At 57.6% G+C, this 11,841-nt stretch overlaps 1 protein-coding gene across 3 annotated transcripts in view; it reads right to left on the bottom strand.

Moving 5' to 3' along the window:
* Positions 1 to 1,529: 1,529 nt before the first annotated feature.
* Tspear (thrombospondin type laminin G domain and EAR repeats) overlaps positions 1,530 to 11,841 on the bottom strand; it is a 125,742-nt gene continuing 115,430 nt past the window's right edge. For all 3 annotated transcript variants that reach the window (XM_087208055.1, XM_021256383.2, XM_087208052.1), the window contains exons 9-12: positions 11,189 to 11,418; positions 5,377 to 5,564; positions 4,241 to 4,342; positions 1,530 to 1,982 (exon numbers count right to left, since the gene is read on the bottom strand). In XM_087208055.1, the coding sequence (XP_087064181.1) occupies positions 1,829 to 1,982; positions 4,241 to 4,342; positions 5,377 to 5,564; positions 11,189 to 11,418 (674 nt within the window). In that variant the 3' untranslated portion in view covers positions 1,530 to 1,828. The remainder of the gene's footprint in view (positions 1,983 to 4,240; positions 4,343 to 5,376; positions 5,565 to 11,188; positions 11,419 to 11,841) is intronic.

Below are 11,841 nucleotides of genomic sequence, written 5' to 3'. Positions count from 1 at the left end.
TTCAGCTGTTTTGATGGAAAAAGAGTATTTGCCTTATTAAGAAAAAGGAAAAATCTAGCTTTTTTCTTCATGGGTCGATCGTGATAGTCAACATTTCCTAGGAAGCGTCTCTTCACGCAGAGGTCGGCAGTGCCCAGTGCTGAGGTGCAGCTCCCTCTCTTCTCATGCGTTTGGCCGCCTGACCATGACCACATCTGTGTTGCTGCTGTTAACGTCTGGTGTTTGGGTGGACTGCTGAGGACTTTGCCCAGAGTGTGTGCATCTTCCTTCCTTTTTTTTCCTGGTACTGGGATTGAACCCAGGTCCTCGGCACTGAGCTACATTCCCGGCCCTCTCCCACCTCCAGACAGGACTTGCTAGGCCGGCCGGGTTGGCTGGAACTTGTGGACTTCCTGCCTCAGAGTGGTCTTCTGTCAGATCTCTAAACGGAACCATGTCATGTATGCAAAAGGATGTCTTTCCAGAGCTAAGAGTAGAAGGGGATGAGCTGGCGCAGGCCATGGTCACAATCTCGCTGCTTGACCCAGCTCCGGTGACACCGAGACTATGGCTGAAATCCGACTCCATCCTTTGCTTTCACTTTCCACGGTAGTGATTCTCTGGGTGCTGTGCTCCCCGGGAGATCACTGAAAGGATGAAAGTCAGTGCTTCGAAAATGGTTACTAGGCCTGGATTACAGGAGGAAATTGTAAATCCATTTACAGAAAAGCCCCTCACTCCTACCTCCACGAGCAGTGGGGATGTGACCTCCACGTGCCCTGACTGCACAGAGGGAGACTGGGACATCAACAAGTTCAGGACGCAGGCGCCCCACTGTCTGGCACCTGGTCACCCTTGGCCAACACCCGCAGGGCACACAACAGTGAGATCTGATGAAACTTGGCCTAATGAAGTAGCCTGACCTTTCTAAAATGCTTTTTATTCCTTAAAAATAAATCTGATAAGTTAGCAAGAGTTCACGTAGCACCTGGAAGAGTATCTAGAACTGGGTGGTCTAAAATAGTTTTTTAGATGATTTCAGCTTGCTCTTTAACTCTGTATGAAAACACACTGTGTATGGACCCACTGCTTACCAAGGCCTTGTGTAATCAAAACATATATAAGCAAAGTGATTCCGGTGTAACTCAGATGGGCAAGCTGAGCTGCCCACCCTCCACTCAGAGTCTGTCTCATTCTCTTATCGCTGACTCCACACCTCCTCTCAGGACCTGAACCCGCTGGAGCTGGACTCCGGCAATGAGCACCACGGCCCTGTCATGCTTGGCCCTGCAGGGGCTGTTAGGGACTTGGGGGCGGAGACGGCAGGGCCTGGAGCAGCACCACTGGCCGGCTGCAGGGCTGGGGGCAGGAGGGATGCTCCATACTGCGGCCTTGGGACTCCCGACCCCCACCATGCATCTGTGGTAAACTAGGACCAGGAAAGCCGCTCCCTGCCGGGTGGGAACAGCTTCCAGTCTGCTTTGGTGACCGGGGACCCCATGCGCCCCACTGTTGAGAGCACATCCCCGAGGGAAACATGAAGATGGGTGTTGCGTAGAGAGCAATATAAATATATTTCCACAGACAGAAGATGTAAATAGGCGGCCGGCAGGCAGCATCTGCACAGCACCACAGAGCGGCTGTCACGGGGCTGTGGCCCTGGATGTGCCAGGGCCCCGAGTCTGAGGTACAACGTGACGTAAACCAGTCCTGTGAGGCTGCTTCGCTGCTGGCACAGGCGGGGCTCTGTGGCCACCAGCATAGGGCAGACGACCTCGCCCGGCCAGGCCATGATGGGGGCTGGATGCTGCTTGCCACCCAGCCACCCGGGTCTGGTGGCCCAGGCCCCTCAGCCTGTGCGCAGCCGCAGCACCCTGGAGAGGGGCTCCTTGGCACTGGAGTAGATGAGGTAGGAGCCTGCTGTGGTGCTGAAGGCCTCCCAGTCCCGGCAGCCGAAGGTAGGGAGGCGGTGAGCGACCACGAAACCCTCGTAGCCCTGCCACCTGCAGGAGGAGAGAGGGCGTCAACGGGGTGCAACCAGCCTGGGGTGACGCCTTCCACACCCCGGCAGCCCCTCGAGCCCGGCTCCCTGTGTGCTATGGAGGGAGCAGGGCTGGTTGTGGCCTCTTTATCCTGCAGAGGGGAAGCTGAGGCTGGGGGGGGGGGCAGGCTGCCCAGGCTTCTCATCGCTACCCGGGGCCCCGCCCTAGTGCCCCAAACCTGTGGGTGTGGGGGCTTGTGTGTGGTGAGTGACAGGTCTTGTGGCTCTGAAGAGGATGCATGTTTCCATAAAGCTTTCAAATTCAGGCACTCACACCCGTGACCTTCTCCCCAGGCCGACTCTTCTCTGTGTAACTGTGCAGTTATGCAAACTCATCTTAGTGCTTCTCCGAATATCTCTGCTGCCAAATTTTTTATACTTGGTTTTAAAATTTTTAATCCATATAAATCTATTTTGTATATGGATATGAAGTAGGGGTATAGGTTTGTTTTCTTCCAGGTAGATAGCAACTTATAGGAAATCTTTTTATTAAACAAAGCATCCTTTTTCTCATTGTCTTCAGATATAACTATTTATCACACTAAATGTCATAAATGAGTGGCTCTTCTGGATTTTATCTTATTCCACCTATCTGTTTTTTACACTTTTATTTATTTGTCAGTCCTGGGGGTCAAACCCAGGGCCTGAGTCAGGGTAGGCAAGCTGCTCTGTACGCCCAGCCCCACTGCCTCGGTAAAAATCATCCTGCTTCACTTGTGTGTGGACCAGTCCTCCTTCACTATTAGTGTCTTTCAGAAGTTTCTTGGCATCTTTAAAGTGTTATTCTTCCACATGCCCTTTAAAGTTATTTTATCATGTAGAAAGTCTCCAGCATTGAATTTTAAAGAAAATCAATGATTTTTTTTTTTTTTTAGTAAAATATAAGTGAACAAAATTATTTCAAGAGAGATGGAGACCTGAGCATATGAGAGCCTGGAAAAGTTGTCTAAGAGTTGATATTAAAAGGTACCAGCACTCAGGAGGCTGAGGTAGGAGGACCACAAATTCGAGGCCAACTTGGGCTACGTAGTGAGTTCAAGGCCAGCCTGAACTACACAGCAAGACCCTGTCTCAAAAAAGAAAAATAAATTACACAAGCACAAGGACCCGAGTTCGATCCCTGGTACCAAAAAAAAAAAGAAAAAAGAAAAAGAAAAAGGTACCAGGCCAGATGGTTTTATAAGTGAATTTAAACTGATCATGAAAAATAGATAAATCAGGCCGAGGATGCAGCTCAGTGGTGCCTCACCTGCCTGGTGAACGAAAGCCCCTGAGTTTGATTCCTGGTACTGAAAAAAATCTATTTTTCCAAGTATCCTGGCTCATACCTGTGCTTTTTTTTTTTTGGTACCGGCGATCGAACTTGGGTCCTTGTGCTTTCAAGGCAGGCGGCAGAACCACTGAGCTAAATCCCCAGCCCATCATAGGTGTGTTAAGAAAACTCTGCAGTGTATATTTAGGGAGTTAGGCTTCAAGCCTATCTGAATAAAGCTACATACCCAACAAAAACCAGAGACCAATTTAATTTGCTATTATAGATGCAAAAGTCTTAAACATAAGCAGTTGGGAGCTGGCGGCAGGTTAGATAACTTTGCAGCATCAGTTCCAAGAACGCAGAGAATCTCTCCTGATAAGCATCACAGGAAAATGCACCTGTGCTACAAACCTGCAGCCACAGGGCGAGGGGTAGGCCAGGGGACACATGATGTGCTCTGGGGCCCCTGTGGCTGCTGTTCAAGGCTGCTCTGCCCCCCACCCCCACCCAGGGATCGAACTCAGGACCTTGCACTTGCTGGCCAGGCGTAGCGCCACTGAGCTGCACCCCCAGCACTCTGGGGTTTTTAGCTAATTAAGAAAACCAAACAAACGACAACAGCTTTAGGAACCAAAAGGCAGAGTTGCCTCTATTCTTAGATGCAATCACAGCCCTAAGTCCCCAGAGACTCTCCTAAAGAAAAACAGTGGGAATGGACAATTTGGCCAGATGCAAAAACTGATGAGCAGCAGGGGCTGAAGTATGACCCTGTCCCTTAGACCTACAGTGCTGGAAGCTAGGAAGTGGCACAGCGAGAGTGCCACCCGTCTGTAAGAGGAAATCTGGCCCTGAGGACGCCATGTGCGTGGCCAGCGTGGCTCAGTGTTTGGGGCATGCGTGGGTGGACGTGGCCTCAGCTGTGCTCCCCTGCAAGGGAAGGTGGGCCCCGCGAAGACAGTGCTCACCTGTAAATAATACTGTTTACTGAGAAGGTGTTTCCGTCGAAGGAGTTGGCAACCACCAGGAAATAGTCCTCCCCCACCGAGAAGAACTCCCAGTCCAGGGCGCTGCGGACAGTGGGCAGGCATGAGACGCAGTCAGGGCCAGGCCCGGGCAGGGCCAGTTCGTCCCACAGATGCCCTATCGTGGTGCACTGGTCTCCACTCCGGGCGGCCGGAGGAGCTGCTCTCTGGGTGGCCGCCTATGTCTAGCAAAGCGGCTCAGGGTGCAGAGGGCTCAGGCCACGCTCCAGGGTGGCCCGGAGCCGGAGCAGTGCACGAGCCATAGCTGTTGTCCTCTGTGCTGAGGGTCAGGCTCCCCTCACTTCTAAAAACTGTCTGAGATATTAAAAACTAAAAGTAGACATTCCATCCGACCCAGATATTCCCCTTCTAAGTATCTTCATGGAAGAGTTAAAGACATCGTTTTCTTTTGAGCCAGGGTCTCAGTATGTAGCACAGGCTGCCCTGGAACTCATGGAATCCTCTGGGCTCCGGTCGGGAGGTGACAGTGATGCCCCCGTACTGGGAGCCGAGGACACAGGTTCGGCTGCATTTGTGCCTCTGACTCAGGCAGAGCCCTGAAGCGGGCCATGTGGGATCTCTGCTCTGGGGTCCCACATGGTGCCAGTGGCCTGCGACAGCTCTGACAGCAGCTCGGGCTGGACTCAGCACCACGTGGCAGCAGGGAGCCCCTTGGGCCTCCCCAGCCTTGTCCTGTCTGAGCACACGAGTTTTGCTGTCCTGGGGCCATGGGAAGGTGCTGTCACCTGCAGCCGTGGCCAGAGGCAGCCTCCTGTGCCAGGCCTGTGTCACAGGATGAGCCACAGCCACAGCCTCCTGGGGTAAGCAGGGATCTGCCCCGGGGTCTCCCCATGGGACAGCTGCTGTGCAGGGAGATGCAGGGTGGTGTAGGGTGCTGCAGGGGGATGCAGGGTGCTGCTGGGAGATGCAGGGAGATGCAGGGTGCTGCAGGGAGATGCAGGGTGCTGATGGGAGATGCAGGGAGATGCAGGGTGCGTCCTTGCCTGCCTGTGCCCTCTGCAAAGGGTGGGACACTGCCCACCCCTGTGCTCTGCCCCCAGCCTGCCCCAGCGCAGTACCTGCACGTGGGGATGTCCTGAAACTTGACAAAGGTCTGTGCGGTGACGTTGAGCTCGTAGATGACCGAATTGATGACATAGGAATCATTTTGCAGTTGCATTCCCACGTCATAGCTGTGGCTGTTGGCGACAGCCAGGAAGACCCTGTCCCGAATTCGGAAGACTTCCCAGTCTGCAGCACCAAACGTCTAGGAGGGAGGGAGGCCACTGTGGAGGGCTGCACCCCAAGCCAGCTGCAGGAGCCCCTCCGAGAGCCCCCAGCCAAGCCCCCCAGGCCTGGGTGCCCCAGGCGAGTTCTCCACCTCAGGCAGGGACCCTGCATCCTGGGCTCCGGGCACACTGCCCCTCCAGGGCCCAGGAGAGGGTGTGGGGTACAGGGGGAGGAGGGACAGGAGAAACCCAGGGGGAGTGGGGCTGAGCCCGGGAGAGAGGGAACAGGGCGGTGGCAGGAGGTCTCACAGGGCCAGCTAGGCAGGCAGTACAGGTGCGGTGTGCAAACGCTCAGGGGGACCCCAGCCCCTCCATCAGCAGGAGGGAGGGTGACGGCATCTCCATCAGCTCCCCAGGCTGCAGCAGTGCTGGGCACAGGGACTGGAGCCGCTGGTTCTGGCAGGAAGCTCACGCACCTGACCCTTCTGCAGATAGCGGCTGCAGACTCATCTGCTCTGAGGGTGCCCAGAGCGGGAAGAGACAGGCACCAGCCTCGGGGGAGGGGCCACCCTGGGGGAGAACACGTGGCCTGGACTCCGCGCACGTGGTGGGTGTGGCATGGGACACACGGGAGCCAGTCTGGAGCCGGGGTCAGTGGGCAGGGTTTGGGGCTCCGGGGGTGCAGTGAGGGTGAAGGGGATGCCTGAGAGAGAGGAGAGAGCCCTAACACCCTGCTGCTTCTCTCCCAGCAGGGCAGCCCCGAACGGGGTGCAGAGCTGGGCTCCAGCTGGGCACGTTCAGAGGAGTCCAGGGACACTTCGGGATTTCCACTGCAACCACAGGGGGAACCCCAGGACCCAGACCCAGGGCCAAGGGACACTGGGAAGGACCAAACAGCACGGAACTGGACCCTGCACAGCAGGCCTAATCAGTCATTCACAGTTTGGATAGAACAATGCTGAAGGCCCCTGAGAGGAAGGTGGCAGGGTCCATGTGTCACGGTTTGGGTCTAGCTGTCCCCTAAAGCCTCCTGTGATCATTGGTGGGGGCTTTTCCAGAGGTGGCTGAATCTGGAGTGTGTGACGCTGGGATTAAGGTGGGCATGTGATTAGTAAACCAGTCCACTGATTGGTGTGGCACCGCCCTACTCCTGGTAGCCTGGGTGCTCTACAGGGGACAGAGAGAGGCTTGTCTTGTCCCTAGCTTGCTGAACTTCTCTGCGAGACTCCTCTGCCAAGGCAGGGTGGCTTGGAGCAGCCAACTATGCACTGAAACCTCTACAAACTGGGAGCCAAATAAACCTTTCCCCCTTTGGGTGATTTTGTCTCAGCAATGAGAGAAAAGTAACTAACACGCCATGGTAACTGCTTTTTTTTTTTTTTTGTACCGGGGATCGAACTTGGGACCTTGCGCTTGCAAGGCAGGCGCTGAAACCACTGAGCTAAATCCCCGGCCCCTAATGGTAACTGCTAAGGAGCCACGTGTGATATGCAGACAGCTCAAAATAGAAGACAGAGTCGTAAAGGCATCCAGAGAAAAATGCATCAGTACAAGGAAGTGGTTGGGCAAGTGACAGCTTGCTTCTCAATGTCTGCAAAGCGACAGCGGGGGTCAGGGCAGCTCGGGCAGCGCGCTGGCCTGGTGTGTGTGGGCCCTGGGTTCCAGCCCAGCAGCGGGAGAAAAAGGAACTGAAAGAAAAAGTATGAAACTGGTATTCTACAACCAGTGAAAACACCTTTCAGAAATGAAGGAAGGGCCGGGGATTTAGCTCAGTGGTGCCTCAGCCTGCCTCACAAGCGCAAGGTCTTGAATTTGATCCCTGGTACCAAAGCAGTGAAGGGAAGACAGGCATTTTTAGGTAAAATGACAGAATTAATTGCCTGCATACCTGCTTTGTAAGAAACACTGAAGGGAGTTTTTCAGGTTGAAGGAAAATGACACCAGATGGAAACTAATATATGTAGAAAAGATGAGAGCACTAGCAATGGTGAATGTGTGTGTGAAGACAACTGATTGTTTGGAGAAAAAAATATTTTGACAAATTATGGAGCTTATACCTGAATAGAAGTGCAATTTTTATATATGCCCCCCATGGCAGGATGACAGCAGGGATAAATGAAACCATATCGTGATTATGTTGTGTGAAGTAGCATATAATGCTAGTAAGTTAACGTGTGTATTGTAACTACTGGCACAACAAACCTACAAAGAAGGGGAGAGAAAATGCAAGAACATTTTATGTAACAAGGGGCTTATATCCAGAATACGGAAAGAACTCCCATCTATTGATGAGAAGGCCAGAACAACTGAACACAGGCAAAAGGCTTGAAGACACATTTCACAGATGGAAACAGGATCAATGAGCATATGAAAAGGTGCTCAGATTCACCAGTCGCTGGGGAGCTGCAAACTGGAAACCAGCTGGAGCAGGTACTTGTCCTGCCCCATGGAAAGTCCTGCCCTGTGGAAAGCCAAGCAGGACAGTGCAGCTTCCCCCGCAGGAACCAGCCCCAGAGTCCCGAATGGAGGCCCAAGGGCAGCCATGATATCTGCGGGCAACAGAAGTCATACTCCCAAAGCGCGAAAGCAGCCATCTCTGCCTGCAGCAGCAGCAGCAGCGACTGTAGGGCCCCACCGAGTAGGAAAAGCTACTGGGAGAAACCAGTGGAGCTGCTTGGTGGGGAGGGAGCGGGGGCAGGACCTCAGAGGGGTGCGGGCGCTTTGGGAACTGGGAGAATTGGATGTTCTGTCCCCGCGGTGGGTGGAGGAGCCAAGCTAGACACTCAGCATCTGAACGCATCACTGTGTGCACATGAACAAGTCCAGGAGTGGGCACCAGCCTTTGAGGACAGCTTCCCATCTGAAGCCTGACGCTGGCCAGGCTCTCTGTGGACTGGGAGGAGACCATGCACCACTCACTCTGTCCCTGGGAGCTCAGTGGCCGATGTGTGGAACGAGCCAATCCTGCCATGTGTCTCTGCTACCCAGCTCAGTGGACTCCACTGGCATTTCCCTGAAGAACCAGGCTAACAGTTTCCCAGACGCCAGGGAACTTGGAAGGGCATCCTGGGGCCGGACAGCTGGGCCCTGCAGCCACTTCCCAGCTGAGACTCAGCTTGTTCCCTGTGTGTTAGGTCAGCACTTGGGTGGATCCTGGCTCTGCACAGCCCTGGGGAGCTGCGGGCAGGAACTCACCTCTGGATCTGCTGGGCGCACCCTGCAGGCCACGCACGCCCCGCGACTGCGGTGACCTCAGTGCCCGGGTCCCAGCCTGCGTGCAGCACCGTGCTAGGTCACCCCCCTCCCAGCATGCCTGGGGAAATGCTCCTAGCCAAGTCTCGTCCAGACCCCCCTGCTCTGTGAGGATGAGGAACTGAGTCTGGGGTGCAGAGACCCCTGAAGCCACGTGCTCCAGGCCTGGGGTCCCTGCACCCCAGAGAGGCAGCCAGGTGATGCTGTGGGACCCTGCCGTGCCAGCCCATCCCCTCATGCCCACTCCCTACATCCGCCTGGGGACAGGTCGGCATCCAGAGCACAGGGAAGAGGCTCAGGGTTCCATGGGACAGGGGGCATTTTCTCTCCACCCCCAGGTCAGTTAAGCCGCTCACCCGGAAGTTCCTCTTGATGCCACCCAGGTGTCCCGGTCCCCCCCCCCCCCCCCCCCCGCCCAACCCAGGCCTGGCTGGCGCCACCAGGCCTTAGCAGGAAGCAGCTGCGGAGGCAAACACGTAGACAGCAGAGGGCGCTGCTGCCCGCCCGCACCCACAGCCGGGCCTGGTGGGAGCTCGTACTGCAGCCAGGTGTTGCAGGCCTGAGGCCTCCCTGGTAACCATGGCAGACCCAGGACAAAGGGACTCATGGGGACGGGGCCGGGCGGAGGCGTCTCTGGATGCGCGCCGCCTCTCCACACACTGCTCTCTCCAGTCCTCGGGTGGGACGCCCGCACCGCACCGTCCACCCTGCCCACTCCAAGGCACAGGACACCAGAAGCCACGGAGGGGGTGGCGCGTGTCCCCTGCCTGCTCTCCACTCAGTGGGGGAAACAGGACCCGAACTGGACCTCACTGACACCGCCCAGGCCCGAGCGGAGGACGCCAGTTAGTGCACAGTCCCTGGGCTTCCTCCCTGCCCCGAGGAGCCCACAGTGAGGTCCTGCTCGTGGGGGACTTGGCGGGGACAGACGCGAGCTCAGAGGGCACGGCAGAGGGGCGAACACGGATGGGTGCAGGGAGGAGGAGAGGAGCGCGTAGAGGCCGGGAGGGCAGCGGGCAGTGGCGGCGCCGGACACAGGAAGAGGCAGGGAGGGGCAGGGAGGGGCTGGACGCGGAGTAGCGCCCGGCTGGGAAGCGGGCAAAGGCCCTGAGCTGGGCAACGCGAAGAGCTGTGTGCAGGAGGCCCTGAAACCCGAGGCGGCTGGAGTTCGGGCGGTGTCGTGAGGCGAGCTGGGGGCGCAGGGCCCCCCGAGGACCCGAAGCAGGGTCCCGAGACAGCCAAGGCCCCTCCCACCCGCGTGCAGCCACGTCGGGCGCTGCCTTACGAACACAGGGCGGCCCCGCTGCCTGAATTTCAAAATCAGCGATGACTTTCAGCTTGCGTGGGTTGCACAAGTGACTCGGACATTCTTGTGAAAATAAATCAGTCGTTTTTATTCTGAAAGTCTCATTGACGAGGCACCGTGGGCGCCATCTGCCGGGGCCGGACCCTTCACCCCGGCACGGGTAGCCTGCACCTGCCCCTGTGACCGGCTGGACGTGGGCAGAAGGTCGGCAGCCAGGGCCGTCGGGCCATTCCTGCTCTCTCAGGGCACGGAGACGAGAAGCCCATGCCACCCCATGGCCGGCGCTGCAGCCTGAGCTCTCTTGGGAGCTCCCTGGAGTCCTGCACGCTGCCCTGCAGCGCTGGTGCCCACATGTATGCTTGCACACACAGGCACACCCCCCCCCAGAGTGTGCACACGCGCATCCTCGAGGGCTCCAGGACTGGCGCTGGGGCCATGGCCATTTCCTGCCTTGTTGGTCCCTGCTCCTGTCAGGGGGCTTGCTGCCAGGGCTCCCATGTACCCTGACCCGGGGACGAGACCCTCCTCACCATGGCTGCCGGACCTCCGAGGAGACCTCAGTCCTGGACCCTGACCCTACACTGAGCATCGAGCGGTGGCAGGGCCACGCCGGGGACCCCAGGCACCCGCTGCAAGGGGCTGGGGCAGCCGTGTGCTGCCCACACCGGCCAGGACCCACAGCCTCCCTGCCGGCGCTGTGCACTCAGCTTCAGCTTTCAGAACCCAAAGCCAAATGAACCCCCACTGTTTGCACGTGGCCCACCACCGCAGCCTCCGCCCCGACAGCCCTGCAGCTCAGGTCAGATGCCCCGGGGAGGCTCGGCCCTCCCTTCATCAAGCTGGGGGCTCTGCCACCAGGGGAAGGGCCTAGGAGTCCTGCTGCAAGGGCCAGGCCAAGCCCAGGACCACGCCTTAAAGGCCGCCAGGCCCTGCTCCCCTTCCAGGCTCCACCCGCCTCAGTGCCCTTGGTGCCTGGAGCAGTGAGGACTGCAGTTGCCGCCCAGGCTGCAAGGCGCAGGTGGCCTGGCAGGGCTAAGGCTCCACCTGTCCAGGCGGGGCGGGTGCTGGGGCCCCACGGACAGCCCGGTCACGTCCGCGCCTTACCAGGAAGGACTGGAAGAGCCGGAAGGACCCGACGAGCCAGATGTACAGGTGGGAGTGCACCCGGGTGGAGGTGCCGTTGAAGGTGTTGGCCACCACTAGGAAGGAGTAGGGCCCCACCGTGAAGAACTCCCAGTCGTAGGCCCCCGACGTGGCAATGGTCTGGCTGGGCTCGAAGATCTGGGTGCTGGGGCTCCACTTGTAGATGACGCTGTCGATGTTGTGGTTGTCACCTGGAGCCAAGGCCACAGACAGCGCCATGGGGCCTGCAGGACCGCTGTGCCCCCGCAGCCTTGCCCCAGGTGCCCGCCCCTGGACATGTCCTGCCACTGGACCTCTCTCCTCACCAGGCCCAGGGTGCAGGAGCTGCTCCTCAGATGGCGGCCCAAAATCCAGGGATGTCCTCCCTGGCTCACACTGGCTATGGGCTGCCCCGCTTCCCCTGTGCCCATGGGCAGAACGACTGGGGCTTCTCCCAGTGAGGGGCTGCAGACTCCGGGGAAGGCTAAGCTGTGTGTGGCCCTGGGAGGCTGGGGCAGAGGGGCCCTGCAGGGCAGGGTGCCACCTTGGTCCTGTCTGTCCTCCAGGTCCAGATTTGGGAACAGATTTCCTGGCCCCTTGGCTGCATTGCCCACGCTGATCAAAGATCAGCAGAA

This window comes from Heterocephalus glaber, unplaced genomic scaffold, assembly GCF_053883595.1.
Source record: "Heterocephalus glaber isolate CG9 unplaced genomic scaffold, H.glaber_assembly_v1.0 deba00000122, whole genome shotgun sequence".
Taxonomy (NCBI): Eukaryota; Metazoa; Chordata; class Mammalia; order Rodentia; family Bathyergidae; genus Heterocephalus; species Heterocephalus glaber.
The sequence above is the reverse complement of the archived record's forward strand: the minus strand, read 5'-3'. Positions and strand labels throughout refer to the sequence as shown.